General features: G+C 31.8%; 3 protein-coding genes, 1 long non-coding RNA gene and 1 other non-coding gene across 8 annotated transcripts in view; 1 reads left to right on the top strand and 4 right to left on the bottom strand.

Annotated features, from left to right (window-relative positions):
- LOC136773928 (beta-1,4-glucuronyltransferase 1) overlaps positions 1 to 9,099 on the bottom strand; it is a 33,029-nt gene extending 23,930 nt beyond the window's left edge. Inside the window, exon 1 of the mRNA XM_066727902.1 lies at positions 8,540 to 9,099. The gene's annotated coding sequence lies outside the window, so the exon portion shown is untranslated. The remainder of the gene's footprint in view (positions 1 to 8,539) is intronic.
- Positions 9,100 to 9,290: 191 nt separating this feature from the next.
- On the top strand, positions 9,291 to 15,675 carry LOC136773929 (carbohydrate sulfotransferase 4-like). 4 transcript variants are annotated; one of them, XM_066727907.1, is made up of 8 exons: positions 9,291 to 9,445; positions 11,301 to 11,428; positions 12,149 to 12,196; positions 12,467 to 12,600; positions 12,674 to 12,909; positions 12,985 to 13,183; positions 13,253 to 13,432; positions 13,496 to 15,675. In XM_066727907.1, the coding sequence occupies exons 2-8, from the start codon at positions 11,303 to 11,305 to the stop codon at positions 13,815 to 13,817; spliced, it is 1,245 nt and encodes a 414-aa protein (XP_066584004.1). In that variant the 5' UTR covers positions 9,291 to 9,445; positions 11,301 to 11,302; the 3' UTR covers positions 13,818 to 15,675. The 4 variants fall into 4 exon arrangements, with proteins under 4 accessions (XP_066584004.1, XP_066584003.1, XP_066584005.1 ...); XM_066727906.1 differs by lacking the exon at positions 9,291 to 9,445 and adding an exon at positions 10,134 to 10,756; XM_066727908.1 differs by lacking the exons at positions 9,291 to 9,445; positions 12,149 to 12,196 and adding an exon at positions 10,134 to 10,756.
- On the bottom strand, positions 15,462 to 17,912 carry LOC136773930 (uncharacterized). The gene is made up of 7 exons (XR_010822684.1): positions 17,744 to 17,912; positions 17,408 to 17,474; positions 17,165 to 17,216; positions 16,863 to 16,963; positions 16,512 to 16,685; positions 16,268 to 16,324; positions 15,462 to 16,079 (listed from the first exon to the last, which is right to left on the bottom strand). It is a non-coding gene; the product is annotated as an uncharacterized lncRNA (long non-coding RNA).
- LOC136773983 (small nucleolar RNA SNORD31) lies at positions 17,286 to 17,354 on the bottom strand. Its single transcript, XR_010822697.1, has one exon. It is a non-coding gene; the product is annotated as a small nucleolar RNA SNORD31 (small nucleolar RNA).
- Positions 17,913 to 18,482: 570 nt separating the features above from the next.
- Positions 18,483 to 20,040, bottom strand: Trmt6 (tRNA methyltransferase 6 non-catalytic subunit). Its single transcript, XM_066726607.1, has one exon. It carries the CDS (start codon positions 19,898 to 19,900, stop codon positions 18,548 to 18,550), a length of 1,353 nt encoding a protein of 450 aa, XP_066582704.1. The 5' UTR covers positions 19,901 to 20,040; the 3' UTR covers positions 18,483 to 18,547.
- Positions 20,041 to 20,052: the final 12 nt, after the last annotated feature.

Below are 20,052 nucleotides of genomic sequence, written 5' to 3'. Positions count from 1 at the left end.
GATAAAAAAGAGTTGATTAAAATAGGAGAAACCGAATTAAAGCCAAACGTGCGCACAAAACAATAATCTTCTTTTATAAAAAAAAAAACATTGTCAATTAAAATCATTTATTGGTATATCGTAGCTTTCATAAAAGTTTCATTAGAATGCAGGAGTGAAATTATTCATAGAAAGATGAAAATTTCGAGTGATTTAACTCGCTCGGTAATGTAATCTTGGAGTTTCGTTGACGTAGAGTTGGTTTAAAATAACCAAAGCCACTGCTTAATGAAAACACGATATAATTATAGATCCTAGCTATGGTTAGGACGAATGCAATTCCGCTAAACTGTTGCTTCGCGGTTTCTGATTAACTTCCGTAGCCATCGCGACTAATTGATTCACCAGTCCGTTTCAGTTGGCGTTGTAAATATTTCGCAGGAATATTTGTCGGAAGGAATAAGCATTACAAGTATTTTAAAATAAAATCTTGCGATGTATGACGACATGGAGTGAGTATAGTAATTCAATTTGTGAATTTTATAAAAGGTATATGAAAAACAAAATCATCTGTGTATATATGTATATGTTATTTACTGTGTATACAGTTGCAGAGGAATTTGCACACGGTAACCGGATGTGTAATATATATATATATATACATATAAACTATGCTGTACATAGGTATGTGTGTGCATCCAGCTTGCTATTCACTTCTCTCAATGCAACCCTCGGAAAAGCATCCCTACTTAAACGGCTCGCTCGTTGACCGGTCGCTCACCTTCTTCTTCTTCTCTTCTCGCTCAAATACTTAATTTTTAAAAGCAACACTCGACCCCCCAACCCCGACCTCCCGAATCGTTACACTAAAACGTTACAAGTCCAGGCAAATCTTCTCCTTTCACAATTACAAAGCTAAATTCAGACACCATTTGTTCATCCGGGAACAAATAAGTTTGACTAATTTCATACTCAAAACACGAAATATTCATAAATTATTCCTCGGTAACGCGCACTATAATATATTCATTCAACTTTGCTTTTAGATGGCTCATTTAAATTTGTATTCAATCATGTATTACATATTTATTAAATTTCCATTATATTTTGTAAATATCGGTACAGAAAACTCTAGTTTTTTTTTTATTTATCTGAGACGAATATTCAATGAAAATATTTGAATTTACATTTATCGAACTTGGTCTTTGTAATTACTGATTAAAATCAGTATTCAATCATATATTATACATATTCATTAGAATTTGTATTATAAATTGTATAAATATCGCTACAGAAAATTAGTTTTTTTGTTTCTTTAAGAGGATCTCCCATGAAAGCTTCAACTTACACTTATCGAGCTTGGATCTTGGATCGTTCATGAAAATCAGTATTCTCGACCCAAATTTGTATTATAAGTATTTATGAAAAAAATAGCATAGAAAATTATAATCAATTATTTGTATAAAAGGAAGATTCGCAGAAATATGACCGAAGTTTGGATGATTGACAGGTTTTTTGTCCCGAGTTCTTGACCGGTTAAAGTTTCGCTCGGCGGATTAACGAGTACATGGACGAGAATGCGTGAATGTAAACTCGATGATTAACTCGTCTATTGAGCAAGCGACGTGTGTTTACCCGGCAAAACGGTGTAATTGTTGATGAAAAGTACAGAGAGTCGTATTATATATACATATATATATATACATATACAGGGGAGACCTGTGGTCAAAACATTGAATTTTCTTCAGGATTTTTATCGCCACTATTAAATGAATCATTCAACTTGACGTAATATAAAAGGCTGAGCTTTCACCTTACGATTCGTCCTCGTTGCTAGTTTCTTCTGTACGCGAGCCTCAAGGTCGTTTCCACAACATTACGCGACCTCTACGTCATCCCGTCTATATAGAATATGCATGTCAACTCACACAGACACGTCGAGCAGTAAGGCGGATGAATACTTACCTACCCTCCACCCAATTCAATATTTTATTGCCAACTATAGATCCGTCTTCTTCGTGTTCGTTCGTATGTTTATACGCGCCGCATGGCTCAGCTCCATCCTTTGTACTCTATGCCAGTCTTTCTTTCACGTTTCAGCGACCACTCGCTAAATAAACCCTATTACTTCCGGGAAAACCAGTAAGAGATTCTGTTGCAGTATAACATTGCAATCCAATATTGAATGCAAGAGTGTTGCGCTATAGCTTCTCTTTTCTTTCTCTGCATCTTACTCAGCTCTCTTATGATTATTATTGATAAACACTCATCCCCTCAAACCTCGTCTCCAGATTTTTTCCGCATCTTGCGATCGTATAGCTTATTTACTCGGAGTTGACACATTTAACTACCTTCTAAATTCAGTTCTATATTTTTGTTGTCAACTATAGATCCGTCTTCGTGTTAAAATACTTATACGTGTCGTACAACTTTTTATATACATATACGTCACTTGTATTCGTCTTTCTTTCACATTTCTCGAATCACTCGCTAAACAAATCCTACTACTTCCGGGAAAACCGGTAAGAAATTCCATTATAGTACAGAACATTGAAGTCCAATATTGGACGCAAGAGTGTCGCGCTAGCTTCTCTTTTCTTTCTCTGCATCTTATTCCTCTCTTGTGGTTGCTGTTGATAAACACTCATTCCTTCGGATGTCGTCTCCAGATTTGTTCCACAACATCTTGCATTCGGGTAGCTTATTTACTTGAAATTGACAAATTTACATACCTTCTATATTTAATTCTATATTCTGTGTTGTCAACTATAGATCCATACTCTTATTAAAATGTTTATACGTCTCGTGGAACTTTATATATGTGTGTGTGTGTGTGTGTGTGTGTGTGTGTGTCACTGTATTCGTCTTTCTTTTACATTTCAGCGACCATTCGATAAAAATATTCCATTACTTTCGAGGAAACTAGCGATATATTTCATTATAGTACATCTATACGTTTCAATATTGGACAAAAGTGTGGCGCCAATTTTTCATCTCCTTTTCATTTTATCCCTCTCTTCGGAAACAATCATTTCCTCGAAACTCGTCTCCAGAATGTTCCAGTAACGTTCCGGAACTTCTCTCGCACTCATATAGCTTGTTTACTTGAAATTGACAAATTTACATACCTTCTATTCAATCCTGTATTTTATTGTCAATTATAGATCCGTCTTCGTGTTAGTATGTTTATATGCATGTATGACACAGCTCAATTCTTTTATTCCTTAACACTTTACTATACTCGTCTTTCATTTTTCAGCGACCACTCGCTAAATAAATTCCATTATTTCCAGGAAAACCAGTAAGATTCCACTACAGCATAACACAGCAGTCCAATATTGGACATAAATGTCGCACCGCTATTCATTTCCTGTTCATCCTATTTCTCTCTTATTATTATACGATTGAGCAATACTCGATCCTTCGAACAATGTCTCCAGATTATTCCAGAAACATTCCATAAAATCTTGCACTCTTATTGCTTATAGAATTTACTTACACTCTACTTAATTAAATATTTTATTACCAGCCACAGTTTCAACTTTCTCATTTGTACTTTACATACTCGTCTTTCTTTCACATTTCAACTACCACTCGCTAAAAAAATTTCATTACTTCCAAGAAAACCAGCAACAACATACTTCATTATAGTATACCTCTCTATTTCAATATTGAACAAGAGTGTGGCACCAGTTTTTCATTTCCTTCCTATTATTTAATCTCTCTCTCTCTCTCTCTCTCTCTCTCTCTCTCTCTCTTATCGTAAATGAAAGAAACTCATTGTTTCCGCTAGATCCCTCGGACATCATCTCTCCAGATTATTCCAGAAACGCGCGCGCGCGCATTCCATACCTCTCCGACTCGTATTTGTATTCATATATTGCTTATAGAACTTATAACACTGATTCTCTATACACATTTTCTAGAAGAAAGAAAAAAAAAGCAAGAAAAACTTTCAACCTGAAATCAAGGACAACGCTCTCTAATTATCTTTTCTCTCGCTAATTAACAACAATCTTTTTATTTCCTATTTAAATAACGCAAATATACATTCGCACGCGACTATAATTAATTTCATCGCCTCCGTGCACGATTCTTCTCACTTGTGAACGGTAATTAATTTTCATCGATGACAAACTTTTTTTTTTCAGATTGAAGCCGCAAATTTCTTTCACTGATGAAATGTCTCTTTTGAAACCGAGTTTTTTTTTCATATTTATGTATAAGCACAGATTTGTGAAATAGCTGCTTTTTCTTAAGCTTTTTTCACTGTCCTTCCAATCATTATGTTCATCCACAGACTCGTATATGTATATACATGAGTCAGTCTTCTCTTCGCGCAATAGCTTTGCTGCAAAATGCATTTAATCTTTTCTTTTTTTTCACTATCAAAGCCTCTCTTCGCACAATAAAACGTTCCTTTCCTTACAAACAGGTATTCCACTCGCCGTCGAACATTTATCATTAATTATTTTACCTTCTTAAAATAGCACTCTCCAATTCTATACAATTATTACCAAGCTTTGTTCTTTAACATTTAATAAAGTAAGAAAGAGAGAGAGAGGGATATTACATAACCCGATTACATTATAAATATATATAGTATTTTTCAAGGAATATAAATATATAACCGAAGAATTTATAGAATTTGTTGGACTATTAATGCGTTATTAAGACTTTTAAAATGAAGCGATTTAAATTCCAGACTCGAGGAGTGATTTGGTTAATTTATTCGAGCAGTGTTGTTCTTTTTTTTATACACTGAGAGGTGATAGCTTCTTAAATCGATCTCAGGCACATTTTGGTCTACGATTATTACCATAATCATAATGGCATCAGTGCTGTGTAGTTGTAGTTATCTGTATAGGAGGGCAAATGTTAGAGCTTATCGACCGACCTAGGATTGCCAGAAAGAGAGAAAGTTAGGACTACTGTGTCACCGTCGCCGCTATACCCTAATCAAAAACCTACTATATATGTGCAATGTATAGTATATAATATATATGTATATATATCCGTAGCGTGTTGTACACCACACGCCAACTAATCCTCGTCCTTACTTGAAAACTTGAAAGGCTCGTGTAAGAACGGTTATCGCGAACAATCTCTAGGTTATTTTTATGAAAAACACACTATTGCTTATCTACCCTTAACGCTTTAGAGTTTGTTGACCCGCGGCCGCCAATGACACAGGTATCGACGTCATCTTCATAAAAATTCATAATTAACATCGTGCCCCCGTATCGAGTCACTTCTCTCATTTATTTTTCACTCTAAACCTATAGAGTTCGTTGACCGCTGGCCAGTCGACGAAACAAACTTTACACCAATGCTACATCAAAGAATAACATTCTACTTTTTATTATTCTCATATACTGCAATGAGAGCAAAAATCTCTTGATTTAAATAACTCTTTATTCGAATGGTTAAAATTATAATTACCTGATACTTACGAATTTCAATTGAACGCGTTAAAATTGATTTGATCGAAATATAACGTTGGTTTATTCGATTGAATTATTTATGAGAAGCAAGTAAATATTTAATGTCCGCTGTAGAAATAAAGATTTATTTTAACGAAAGGATTTTTGTCTCGGTTCGAAACGTGTTGTGGGACTGTGAATATTAAGATACAATGAAACTAGGAGTCTGCTACTATTTTTAATACGGCCAATTGTTTTGTTTTCAGCCCGTACATGTATAACAAAATTGTGAAAGGTTATGTTCTTAAAACGAAGTAGTTTTCAAGGTGCGTCTGCTATTTATATCGACTACTTAACATGGCCGAGTGCTCTTCTGCATTGTCAATATTGCCTCAAACGAAAGTATAGGATTTATATTTGGAAGTAGAATGGACAGTGGAGAGATAGACTGGATGAAAAGGCTCTCGATTCGTCCTTGTACCAATTTCATCGGATGCTTTTAAGGAAAGAGAGTCAGGTGCATCGGTGGGTGCACGCACATGGCAGATTCAGGCAAATCTCTGAGAATCCTCCATCACACGAGCAATTTTCTCCATGATCCCGTTCATCCGATTCTCGCATATCGAAACTACATATATATATATATATATATGCATCTTTTCACCGACACAACACCGTTATAATGATTCCCTATATGCCACCTAACAGGTTACTTACTTCCACACTCATTTAAATTCTACAACTCGTTCATTTCTTCATGACTAAATCACACTTGGATCTCAGACTCGCGCGAACTTGTTCCTCGATCCTCGCAACTATATGCTGAATAATATACGCACGCACTATTCGCAGAATTCTATTACACCTACTCCACAAATTTCATAAATTCAACTCGAAGCTTTTCCTCGTCCAACCACCGCTCTTTCGACCGTTCCATCATTCCTTAATTATCATTCATCGTCTAACTTTTTTCTCTCCCAACAACAATTTCAGTTTTGTCAGTTTTCCTGGAGAAACTTTCGCACGCGCGATTCCACATACAAGAGATTATTGTCAAACTTTGTATATAGTTCGAGCGAGTTATACGAAAAAAATTCTAAATTTTCTAAAGCTTTCAATTTCAAATCGAAATTATCGAATATTCTATATCCTTTCGTGAGCTTAACGAGAGATTTACGTGATAATAACGACTGCACACGAACCCTGCAAGCAATTCAATAATTTTTCAGAATACATTAAAATTAAACATTTGCTGGGCTGGAAGAAAAAACTTCTTGGTCAAAACCAGTAGGATTTATTATTCCAGCTCCTACTTATATTTGAAATCGATTCGACGATTATCTTTTGGACGCAGGCCAATCGAAAATAAGAATTTATCTCAACGGAGTGTATTAAAAATTGCAATTATATCTCATATTTACGTCTTTGTTACTTGTACTATTATTTTAACGACTTTTCAAAGTGACTGAATTATTTAGTAGCTGATGTAATAAAGTAATAACATACGGTAAAGTTTTTACTACCTATATATGTATAGTGTATATGCGCAATAATCAAGTGTACGATGGCAAGAAAAGTAAACATTGATGGATGCAGTTCTGAATAAGCTTTAATAAAAAAAAGACACTTTATTTTGGTCCGTATAGGATGCTTAATTATTAGTCCTTGGTAGTTATTATTTGACATGTGATTTATTCAGGATAATAGCAGCATGACAGGAGCGATTAAATCTTGCAGGAAAAATAGAATTGATTTTGGATTTTCCAAGAAATTTAAAAATAAGTTACAATTCTTAAGCTATATGCATCCAATGAGAATAATCTAGCTATGATCTCACGAAAGAATTCTACAAATTTCGCGTCCCTATAATATTTAGTCATTGGTGATTATTTAGTTTATTACTGATTTCGAGTAATATCATACCACGGGCAATTGGATCTTGCACGAGAATGAGAATCAACTTTTGATTTCAAAACAAGTTAAAGAATAAAAGCAAAAACCAGCCCTTATAAGCGTTAGCTTTATTTATACCTTTCAGTCAAACTTACTGTTTAGTCAAGCTCAGGATGTATAATAAATTTCACTCAAATCAAATATTTATTTATGAAATCTGCTTAGAAAAATGTGTATCACAAATAAGTGGAAAAATTCTTCCTTAAAATGATAAGCTAAAGGAAAAAACATGGCAACTGAGGGTTCTTTCTGTCGCATGAGAATAGTCTGGTTGATCTCGCGAAAGAAATTCTGTGCATTTCGCTGTTGAAAAGCCCCGACAAGCTTCGATCAAATGTTCCAGTTTACAAAAGATTTCTTCCTTTTAACTGCAATATTCTTCCTAAATTTTTCCTGCATAGTTTTTTTTAGCGCTGCAAAATTGTAAAAGCTACAGTTAAAACAAACAAAACTAATATTGAACGAAGTAGGAGTCCCGGGCAACACACATATTCAGGCAGTGTGTCACATATTTGTGTACCATATAGATATATCTGAAAAACGTAAAGAGCTCACTCTGTTTATTGCGATACGTTCAATGCACCAGACTAGTTAACGCTTGTTTAGCCTAGGCTTTCTGCAGAGAAGCTCTCTGGTCGATATCGACATTTCCTAACTCGACTAATGCTCGGCTTTATTTTATGACGAATTACCATTCTCAATAACCGTGTACAATCTTAAAAAAAAAACCCCTCGCCGCACTGAAACTTTTCTAAATGTTCAAAAAAAAATGTCAGAAAAACTCGAACCCTCTTTAAAACAACACGAACACGTGTGTTGGATATTTCATAGCCAAAGAGTACAGAAGAATATAAAAATGAGTGAGATGGTCAGAGATTCGTTTCACTTACCACACTTTATTAGACCATTCAAAAGAATTAATTGAAACAAAACACTGTCTAGAATGCAGCATGAATCAACTCAAGTGATGAATAAATGAAATTTTAAATTATGGGATATCTCTGGAAAACAGATAACTCAAGTCTTTTTTAAAAAAGACCACTTTTGAAATATGTTACCAGTAATACATGTACATATAATTATACAAGGATATAATATTCATATTTTTGTAGAAATGATATAATTATTAGACGTATTCTTTTCTATAATAAATTTATTAAGTATATATTACTAGATTCACTTACCAAAACTTTTAGTTCGGCATCTTGTGTCTCGTGTAGGGTATCTGTCGAACCGTTGATATTACCCTCCGTATATCACAGGACCATAAAATACTCTAAATCTAAGCTAACAAAATCCTCGAAAAGCGTAGAACATTCATAAGCTTACACTTTTAATATCACTGATTTCACGTATCACGTATCACTTATTCACACAGTGTTTTCTAACAGTAGCGAAACGAAGAAAGGTATAGTCGTTCTGTGAATTGAGTTTGGTTGAGGGTTCTCTCCTCAAATTCACATATTTCAATATGTAGGAGCTTATAGGTTACTAATTCACATGCTAATTAGACAATTTGAGAGATTTGAATGAGAAATATTTGGCCATGAGTTTTGTCATTGAGGTTATTATTTCGTACATTTTGTAGCGACTGGCGTGACCGATGAAAATGGTAGAAAGCGAGAGGGGTTATAGAAAAAATTAGGTGTTGAGGGAGGATCGGGAGAGGACAGATTGATAAAAAACATAGTAAAATATATATGTCCTTGTGAGAGTAGCGTGGTTCTGCTAACGTGCGCTGTTCAAGCAACAGCAACTGACTGGTCTGGTTGGTCTGGTGGTGGTGCTGGTCAAGACCAGACCAGTCAAGACTCCAGTTGGTTTATTGGTGTGGTGTGGTGTGACGGTCGGTTGGTCTGGGTTGGTTTGCCTGAGAACAGCAGACTGCTGGCTGAGTGCTGTTGCTGTGAATGTTGAGCCTGAGTCTGGAGCATCAGGCATGCAGAAGGAAGAACACAGTCACAGTATATTGCTGGCTGGACTCTGGGAGCTCTGGTAGTATCAGAAGTACTTTAAGAGTACATTGTACCTGTGAGTTGAGCGAGCTTTGCGTTCCTTTGCGCAGAGGGATGTCTGTCGCGTTCGGCACGGTACGCCAATCTATTACTATACTGCTATTTTCACTTCTTTCATCTGCTTGCTTTTATCAGTTTTAATTGTATTTTTCTATCTTGTTGTTATTAGTTTGCCATTCCTTACTAGTTGCGATTCGCGTTAGTTACATTTCAGTTTAAAGCTTTAGTTTCACTTAGCCAGGCAGACAGCCAGCCAGCTCTGCTCTGCTCTGCCGGATGCGCAGCAGCACACGATTCTTTTCTCTCTATGCTCAAATATCCCACACACGTGTCACTGTTTTCTTTCTTACCCAGTAAAACTCACCCATGAATTAACTTTGTTTTTTTCTCTGTATCCATCCTCTCTTCCTATATTCATAACGATCACAAAAAATCAAAATTTCACTCTTTTTTATGTGCACACACACACACACACACAGGCATAACATTAATTCTTCAATTTTCCCTTACTAAAGTTAAAAATATATTTTTGCCTTCCATGAAATTGACTTTATTTTGACTTATGGAAAGAATGTGCAGAAAATAATGTTAAGTTTATTTCAAATTTTTAAATTATTTTTTGGTAATGAAGTACACATAGTATATACATAATTATTACAATAGTTATATGTATAAACATCAGATTGCAAAGAAAAGTAGATAGCCGTAGCAAAATCAATAGTATTGTTAGTGCTCGGTTGATAATTCCTATCACAAGGAAAATTAGGAACTTCTTATTGCTACCCTGATGATGATAATGGAATGGAATTAGACGACTGACTAGACGTGTCGTTGTTCGTCGAGAGAGTATTTTAATTTTTTTACCGACCGAGCAATGTTCATGATTCATTCGGTTCATTCATTTTTCTTTATTACCTTGAACATTTAATTGATCTTTTATAATTGAAATATACAATTTGGAAATATCACTGTTGTGTTGTTTCTTTTCATAGAGTAGACAATTTTGTAAATCGAGCAAAAATATTTTTAACAGGTGTATGGATATTGTGTAATAGGAGGGTGGTTTCTTATTCATTGGCAACACACATGTACATGCATACATATAAATAATTCAATTGATGCCTCGTCTCGTATACTAACACTATATCCCCGGTATATAGTTCACTATTCAATACAAATATGTACAATTCAGTTCATGCTGCATCAGTGGTGAAGTTAGTAGGACACGATGTTTGTCGTCTGCTGCTTCGTTGTTTTTTCTTACGCTATGTTGAAAAGTGTCACTTTTAATTTTATTGTCTTCTTATTCTTTAACAATTGAAGCTATGTTTTGTTATCATCATACTCCTTCCTTTTAAACAAATGCATCTCTTTACTAACTCTGAGGTAAGCCATATGTGCTATAATACTTACAGGTTTATTGCAATCTGTATAATTTCATATATTCTTAATACTATTTCTAAATAATTAGGTCAATACAGTTTTTAATTTACTTTCTCATCACAGCCCTCGTAAAGTGCATATTTTGTTATATTCATTTTTACTGATTAAAAATACTTTACATCATTCTCTCTTTTTTTTTCAGTATTTCTAGTTTCAATTTTGAAACAATAATATTTAATTCCTCTTGTGGGTCTTTTTCATGTGTATTTTCTTTGATATTACTCCATATCAAAAGCTTAGTAAAAATGTTTTTTTCTTAACAACTGTCTCCACTTTACAACTGCTACATTTTTATATCCTTTCAGTATTATTTTGTCATTTTCATTTATTTATCATGAAATAGTTTGTTGGACATCGGATTATAAGATACATTTTGTAGTATAAGAATAATGAAGGTTGGATTTAAAAGATCTATAATAGTTTCTCTCTTAACTCAAAAATTATAAATTATTTATTTTTATTTAAATTGTGTACCATATTATTTTAGGTATGAGGGTGTCAAAGCGTTTAAGCTTTTATGGACTAGTTTTCCTGGTATCTCTGTGCATCTTCTTCCTAGCATTGAATCAGCACTATAGCAACTACCTTGAGCATCATCTACAGCCTGCCTTATCGGTCAGTAAATATTTGGACGTGGAATTGCACTACTAAATTCAATCAAGCCAAACACATTCTTTATGCTGTTAAAGGGTAACTTTTGCACCTAACTTACTTCAAATGCAAACTAACATTTACTCCTGTAACAAAAATCTTATTAATATACTCTTATTCATTGCTCTTACTGCTTTATTAATTTATTATAAAATATTCATTTATAATTAACAAATTTTATTACTTTAACAAACTGTATTCAACAGTTCATTCGTTCTATTGGTACTTTCTACACTTTTCATAGTGTCAATCTTTATGACGAATAATCAGATTTATTGGGATTCTGCATACCTATTCAGTGACAGTATAGTGAAAATCTCCAACTACATGCATATGAAAGAACTTTTTCAAATATTGCCAAATTTATTAAACGTTAGTGCTGTTACTATACGGTTGAGGCAATACATATTCTCACTTCAATACTATTATTTGGTATGCAGGAAACTTATGAGCAATTAATAACTTATTATTTTTTAATGACCTAATTTTCTTTATCATATTTATTTATTATTTGCATGTTATAACAATTGATTACTCTTTTGCTGCTAACATAATTTTTATTAAGAAAAATAACTATTTTTGTAAAATAAAAAAGGAGAAAATAAATCATCAACAATGTCACCTTCTTTTCTCAATATTAATGCACTTTTAATTGGTTAACACATCACTGCTTTTATGATATAGGAAGTTGAAATAAGGCCTCGGACTGTCAATGTACAAGATCCATTAATGGTAAGCCTTCTTGTACACTTGAGCATTTAAATTTGTATATATTTTAGTTGCTGCATTCACAGAAGTTTGCATGCTTTCTAATATATTAATTTATTTAGTCTGGCCTAAAGAATATAAATTAATTAACGTAGATTAATTTTAACACCTTTAGATTACTCATTAATTTGCAGGTTTGATGATTTAAAAGTATTTTCAATTGTTTATTGATATAAGAGAGTAATCTTTTAAATGAAACTAGTTATTTTGTAATGTTTAATATTTTTATTATAGGCATATATCAGAGGGTCGGCAGACAATGCTACTTTGCTTGAAATTCAAGAGGTAATAGATCAACAAAGAAGAACTATAGAAGAAGACATGGAAGATTATGAATATCCTAGAGGAAAATATGGAATTAATTCAAGGTTCATATTGAAACTATATCTCTTTGAAAAAAAAAATTTTTTGTATTCCTTTTATAAAAAATTTCTTTTATAGTTCTCTAAACGATTTAGTAATGGAAAAAGGAGGAAGACCAGTAAGGAGTGTAATTTTGACAAGCTGGAGAAGTGGAAGCACCTTCTTTGGTGATGTTTTAAATGCTCACCCAGCAAATTTTTATCATTATGAACCATTACTCGACTTTGGAATTGTACAAATTAGGGGTCCACCTCTTGCAGAAGAAGCTTTAAAAAATATTGAAGCTTTATTGAATTGTGATTATAGCAATCTTGGTAAACTTTTTATAAATCTGATGTAAAAATATTTGAAAACAAACAAAGTTATAAAATTTATTTGCTTATTATCAGATCAATATCTTGAGTATGGGAAAACGCATGTTTGGCTTTTTAACCATAATACACATCTTTGGAGACAATGTCAAGCACACAAAAGAATTTGTTGGGATCATCGATTTGTATCAAAATTTTGTAAATTATTTCCATTTCAATCAATGAAGCTTGTCCGCTTAAGATTACGGGCTGCCGAGAAACTATTGGCTCAAGAAAAGTATGTTATTATATTTTATGCGCAATAATATAAGCTCTAAGCATTTTCAATGGATCTTTTGTTAAATAGGTTAAAAATAAGATTAGTACTTCTTATTCGTGATCCAAGAGGAATTTTGCAGTCACGAAGGCATCGAGAATGGTGCCCATCTATTCCTGATTGCTCCGATCCAGCTTTAGTTTGTGCTGATATGGTATCAGACTTCAGAGCAGCTGTGCGTCTTAAGAAAAAATACCCGAATACCTTTAGGTAACATATCCTTTTTCTGTATTTACTTGAAACATTCAATAATGTATATTACTTTTGGAATAGGGTAATCAGGTATGAAGATTTATCTGTTGATCCCTACAGACATGTAAAGGAGCTTTACGAATTTTACGGCTTAAATTTTCATCCTGACGTAAAAAGATTTTTAAATACTCATACCAAGAATGATGTAGGCGGTGTTTCAAGTACATTTAGAAATTCAAAAGTTGCACCATTTCATTGGCGTACTGATTTAGATTTTGAGGTAGTTGAGGAGATTCAAAAGGTATGTGCAACTGCTATGAGATTGTGGGGATATGTGATGGCTGTGAATGCCACTCACCAAAGAGAGTTTGATTCTTTGACTGACTACGAATTAGATTTGTGACAATTTCAGTGCTCAATCTTAATGTAACATATAATAGATAATTCTATGCAACACTCACATTGATAATATCCCTTTGAAAAAATATATATACAGAAAGTAGAAAAAATTGGATTTTTAAGAAATATTAAAAAAAAAAAGGGAAATTCTCAATGTAGAACTGGCAATACATTATTGCATCCCGAAACTACTGATAGAGCTTGTAGCACAACTCTTATAGTTATAAAATGTTTTTAGCTACAAATTGCTCTTACAATAAGTTTTGGCAAGCATCTTGTATATAAAAAGTCATTTCTGGTATATACACAAATCGAAAATATCATAATTGATATTAAATCGGATGATCAAATTTGTTGGAAATTGTTTTAGGAAGTCGATACTAATTTAAACATTAGTAGCTAAACTTCAATAGCTAATTATTACAAGACCAATAATAACTATTCCTTAACAAAATCTGCACAAATAAGATAGTTACAAAAACAATAAGGTAACTTACGGCTTCTTAAAATGTAGTCCGTGTATCTAAGATATTATTATAAATAGCTTAGATACAGAGTCTTATTCCAATAAACATTTTAATAAGTTCCTAGTATTTGGGTGTAAAACATAATATCTATTCATATCAATGCAAAGAAGAATTGCTCTTTCATAGTTTCACTTCATTTCTTTTGAAATACTGATTATATTATTGGCTTGAGCCCTTGATACAATGGCTGTTTCATGGATCACGCAACGTATTTCTGATAGAGATTCATTCATAAGGTAATTAATATCACTAAAAATAATTAAACGAACAAAAGCATAGTATTATTACTTATTTCAAATACTATTAATATATTACTTTGTGTTTCTTTTCAAAGAAAGTGCTACAAGAGTTTACAGATCTGTTAGTCAATTATTTATTCCTTGTAGATTTGTTGTTAATTTTTACCTCTCTAATAGTTTAATAGTACACTATTTTAGTAATATTCGTAATTAAGGTGTTTTTTAATATGTTCTACAATCAATATTTTTACATACTACTTCAATGTGTATAACACATGTGTCGACCTATTTAAAAGCAAATGTTAAGACATAGAAAACTTAATTATTACTTCATTTATCGTGCCTTCAGCTACTATGAAGCTTCTGATATAGCCACTTAAAAAGATTATTTATCACAATTTAAAATAAACTTTCTGCCGAATGGTCTTTGCTACCAAAAGTTATTGCGATCGACAATATAGACAAAATAATTTCTCTATATGCGATCATCATTTTTATAAATAACACTAACTACGTTTAGTACTATGTAATATTTTTCATCTTCAATGATGAACATATTTCAATATTATAAATACAAAAGAGCTTTTGGACCTACGCTAATTTAGATATTAAGTGATTTTTTGAGACTTTACACACTAGAAATTAACTAAGAATCTCATTTTTATTACATTTCTAGTACTTTAAGTCGAATTTTAATTAAAATTGTAATCACTCTTTTTAATGTCCGTAAACAAAAAATTTCTATTAGACTTTCATACAAATTTTGTTGTACAATGTAGGATATTTTTATAAATGAAACATTGTTTTTAATTGTTTAACGAATTTTATACTGGCATGTGAAATTATCAATAATATGCTAGGTATAGCACAAGTAAACTGATACCACTTTTTTATTGCTTTGTATTTTTTTTATGAAAGAATTAGACAATGCTATTATCTATTTTTACTATTTTAAAATCTTCAATGAATTTTAAATATTCTAGTCTACGGAACCGATCCGTACAGAATTAAATTACACAAACTGTAGATTAACTTACATGTACAGAGAAGTAATGTGATCAACGATATTGTAAATAAAAATATACGTCAATCTGTATCGAGAACACCTATATTTAACTTAAGTAACCACCTACGCCACCAATGATATACGTTTAATTACAAATTCATATTAGGGATTTGAAGAAATCAGCACAGTCAAAAGTACAAGCAATAGAATACTAAACACAAAAGTATCATCGGTTGAAATTTACTTCATAACTCGACCAATGATATTTTCATGTTAACAATCTGTCTGTAATACTTTTTATTATGAGATTTATAAAGTACTGCACAAGATTCAAGTTGATATCAAGATGTTTACATGAAGACAATTCTTTTATTGTGATTACATATAATTTTTAAATGCACAGAGAATTTGAAATATTTAACTACTCATATTTTAAAATATAATTGTTCACTTTTTATCTTTATCAGAAATTTTCAACCCCAATCTCCACAGATCTAAAAAAAATGAAATTGTTAATTTAAACATTTATAATTAACAAAGAACAAATAGTAAATTATAATATGTATTCAGTGAGGGCAAGTAAGAATCATCTTAATTCATAATAGCGTATACAATTTTTATCATCATAATAATCAAACACATTTATTTTATAAATAAAATAAATAATTGCTTATTTACTTACAAGTTATTGGTGTAAAAAATTTGCTCCAAATCTTTTCAATATGACTTATTATTTTAACTGAAAAATATAATAAAAGCATTAATTCATTGCTCCATGGCCTCTTTTATATATTTTAAAATAGTAGAAGAAATCAGTTAAAGTTTGCATCAAAAGTAATCTTCAGGCATATGCTTGTAAAGCATCATATTTAAAAATTTTTGAAGTAATTTATGTAATTGAACATTACACTCTAAATTACTCTTACCAATTTCTTTGTGCGAGCATTAATAATTTTTTGTTCCTTAGCCAATGCTCCATTCTTAACATTCTAGGGTTGAATTCAATTTCACTGATTCATGAATATTCAATAGCCATAAAACCTTCTCCTGCCAGTCAATAATGCCCTGTAGTTGCTGAACTTCATAAATTCTAGTGCAGTCTAAAATTATTAATGAATATCAGCAAATATTCACTACATATTCAAACCAAGAATATTGATAAATATATTATTTTCAGTAAAGATTTCTCAGCATATATTTAATATGACAGGGATAACTAAATAACTCATCATTATAATAATAAAAATTAAATGGTTTTAAATTTAATTAATACTTACAACATTACTAAAGTTATTTAGATGAAAAATCCAAGTCCACCATTTTTAATTTTTATCTAGACACCAGTGGTACAACAATCATCCATTTTCTAGAATTTTGTCTGTAATAATAGAATAAGAATCCATGTCTATACATTTGATATAATAAAATATTTACTTTTATTTCCTAATTATTCAAACAAATTATAATTCAGATCTAATTTTCGTCATTAAAACGCTCAGTTTGACTAGGGCGATTGTTGTATTCATCATCTTTTGAATATCAAGTAAAAAATCACATAAACTATTATGAATAAACTTACCATTAATTTCTACTGCACAAAAAGAGCTTACTTCCAGCGCAAACATTTGGTCCTAAAAAGATAAAAAGAAGTTCTTTGTGTACCTGTTATAAACTTTAAAATTTTACTTTACTTTATAAATTTTAATTCAGTAAAATCAAATCAGTCACAGCTTTCAGACTGGGGTGGTACAATAACATCATTGTGTAAAAGGGTTTTACTAAGCAACTTAAAATTATGACTGAAAAATAATTGATAACTCACTGATATAAAATCTACCGCATATAGAAGTTGTTCAATAAATGGCGTACAGATAAAAATGTGCTGAACACTAGAAAAAGAGAACAAATCCTAATATTTGACAAAAGTAAATGAAAAAAATGTAAAAATTAATTTAAAATCAGGAGTATTATTAGTATAATCATTATGCGTCATACGAACGAGACTAACAGTATCATCATTAGGAAATTAACTGAATAATCATATTTCTGCAAAATAATTTATCATTTATTTCGATATTATTAATTAAAGCTATTGCATATTATTCAATTAGAAATTAGAGTTCGGATGCTAAAGATATAAATGGATTATAATACTTACCAATTGAAAACCAAACTTATGCATGCGTGTAGTATAAATTTTCTTACACAACCACACGTCTACACAGTCCAACGCATCGAATGAAAATGAACGAGTGTACCGCTTGCTTCAGGCTTCAGACGCTTCAGTTGCTTCAAGTTGGCTAGTCGGAATCGGATCCGGATGTGGTCGGATGCTTCGGTTTAAGCTGGCCGTTGGTTTGTTCCAACCGTTCCAACTTCCAATACTTCCAATTTAGCTGCGTTCGTTTATGACGTTTATGTACTGCCAGTATTGAAAACCTATATTTTACGTGACATACATTGTAGAGTTTTAGTACTCGCAGTTAATAAACGAACAACGAACGCAGCCTTTGTTTGCTCTTTTTGAGGATTGGCTCTCTAATATAACTTCCGGTAAGCGCGACAAATTATATTTTCTGAACCAATCATATTTTTCTGAAGTAAATAATAATTAAATATTTTATAATAAAGGCCAATATTTATCGTAACATGTAAATTCCAATAATAGAACAATTAAAGCACAAAATTTAGTTTAATTAAAAAGATGAGTAGTTTCCGGTTCACGTTTCAGCGTTCCTGGCCTAACCGCGAAATTTAAAGTGTAATTAGTACCGTTACAGGAGATCCTAGCAACATTTAAACGATTTGAGTTCAAATTTAAAATAACTTTAATTGTCATTTTGTAATTAATAATATTATTAATTTAATAAATCAGTTAAAGATTAATAAATATCATATTATTGTATTAAACATTTTTATTTTAAGACTATGAATAAGATTAACTCTTTGTACAATTCAGGTCTTACTCTACCAAATATCCTGTTAAAATATATCCATTTGTGTCATTTGTTAGAATGTCGGGGTGTGTTCTTTCTGGTAAAACTTGGTATGCTCGTAAGAAATTAGAATAAAGTCGTAAATTAATTACACCTTGTCTTTGTTTTAAAGCCACATACGTTTCTTGTAATGGTTCTCGATACATATGATATATAACAAATGGCCTAGAAAATCCTAAAAACGGTAATAGGCCATTTATTATGTTAAGTGGATGTTCTTTTGCAACTATAACTAAACCTCTGGCCTTTGATTCCTTAATAATATTTATTGCCATTTGGGTCTCCAATAACCACTTAGGTTTCTTAATAGGACTACTATTTACCAATTCATCATTTTTTCGTTTAAGTAAATTTATTTCACTTTTTGTTTCTAAATTATTATCATCTTTTTCAATATCAGTATTATTTAATACAGTAATAGATTCGTCAGATATAATATTTTTGTTTATATAATAATCATTTAATAATTTACATTCCGACAGCACAGAAGATTCTCCTTGATAATATAATCTCAAAAAACTATAAACATTTACTGAAATTAATCTTTCTGCTTGTTCTTTAGGAAAGTTCATAGCTTGAACAATTGCTATTTGTGGTTGATTTCCAGGATGTAAATTTATTAAAGTACCAGTGTTATTAGCACCTATCCTATTTAACATAGCTGCTGCTGGTAGTCCTTGAGAACCACTGTCGTAAAGAACAAACAAACCATCAGACTGTACATCACTGTATGATAATAATTGTGCTAATGAATCCATACGTATATTATTAATTTTGCTATGATCTTGTCGAAAATAAATTTCATGTAATCCTAAAATACTTGTCTTAAAAACTGTTATATATCGAAAGTATTTTTTTTGCTTCTTCTTTATATATTTTTCCTGAGAATATTTTGTTTTTTCCACAAATGATTTACTGTTCTCTATAAGTTGCCCAACAATTTCTTTGCCAGATGTACCAGATTCTTGAAGCTCTATAATTTGTTCTTTTGATAATTTCTGTGATGTGCCATCATCAATAATAAAACGATTATCAGGACCACTAGGTAATCTATCTTGTAAGTCAAACCATGAACCAGTTTCTTCTATTTCTTCAGATTTCTCAGCTAATCTTAAATCAAACGTTTTTCTTTCAGAATTTGGAATCATTTCAAAAGTAGACCAATAAGGCTTTCCAATAATTTCATTCATATGCACTTTCTGATGCTTTCCTAACATCAAATTTCCATTCTTGGTCACTTTATATACTTTACTATAATTTTGCTTTTTTATTATTACATGAGTGCCTATGGCTATCAAATCTTTCATAGCTTCATTCATTTTCTATTAAATAAATTTTAAATTTTCAATGGAATTTACTTTTCAGGTTATGACAGGGGGAAGAGTCTCTACGGGAAAATTTGCGCCACCGTTGTGGCGCCCTCACTGACCCCTTGGGCAGAGATGGTAACTCGAGGGAAATCAAGTGGTTA

The sequence above is a fragment of the Prorops nasuta genome, unplaced genomic scaffold (genome assembly GCF_024137725.1).
Source record: "Prorops nasuta isolate Cenicafe-Biocafe unplaced genomic scaffold, Cenicafe_Pnas_1.2 PNAS00005, whole genome shotgun sequence".
Classification (NCBI taxonomy): domain Eukaryota; kingdom Metazoa; phylum Arthropoda; class Insecta; order Hymenoptera; family Bethylidae; genus Prorops; species Prorops nasuta.
This window is presented reverse-complemented; position numbering and strand designations above follow the sequence as displayed.

What these genes read in the sequence shown, in the direction of transcription:
- LOC136773929 (XM_066727907.1), top strand. Translation starts at nt 11,303, where the DNA reads ATGAGGGTGTCAAAGCGTTTAAGCTTTTATGGACTAGTTTTCCTGGTA. An exon ending in ATCTACAGCCTGCCTTATCG is followed by an intron (nt 11,429 to 12,148) that starts GTCAGTAAATAT and finishes TTTATGATATAG; the next exon opens with GAAGTTGAAATAAGGCCTCG. An exon ending in AAATATGGAATTAATTCAAG is followed by an intron (nt 12,601 to 12,673) that starts GTTCATATTGAA and finishes TTTCTTTTATAG; the next exon opens with TTCTCTAAACGATTTAGTAA.
- Trmt6 (XM_066726607.1), bottom strand. Translation starts at nt 19,900, where the DNA reads ATGAATGAAGCTATGAAAGATTTGATAGCCATAGGCACTCATGTAATA.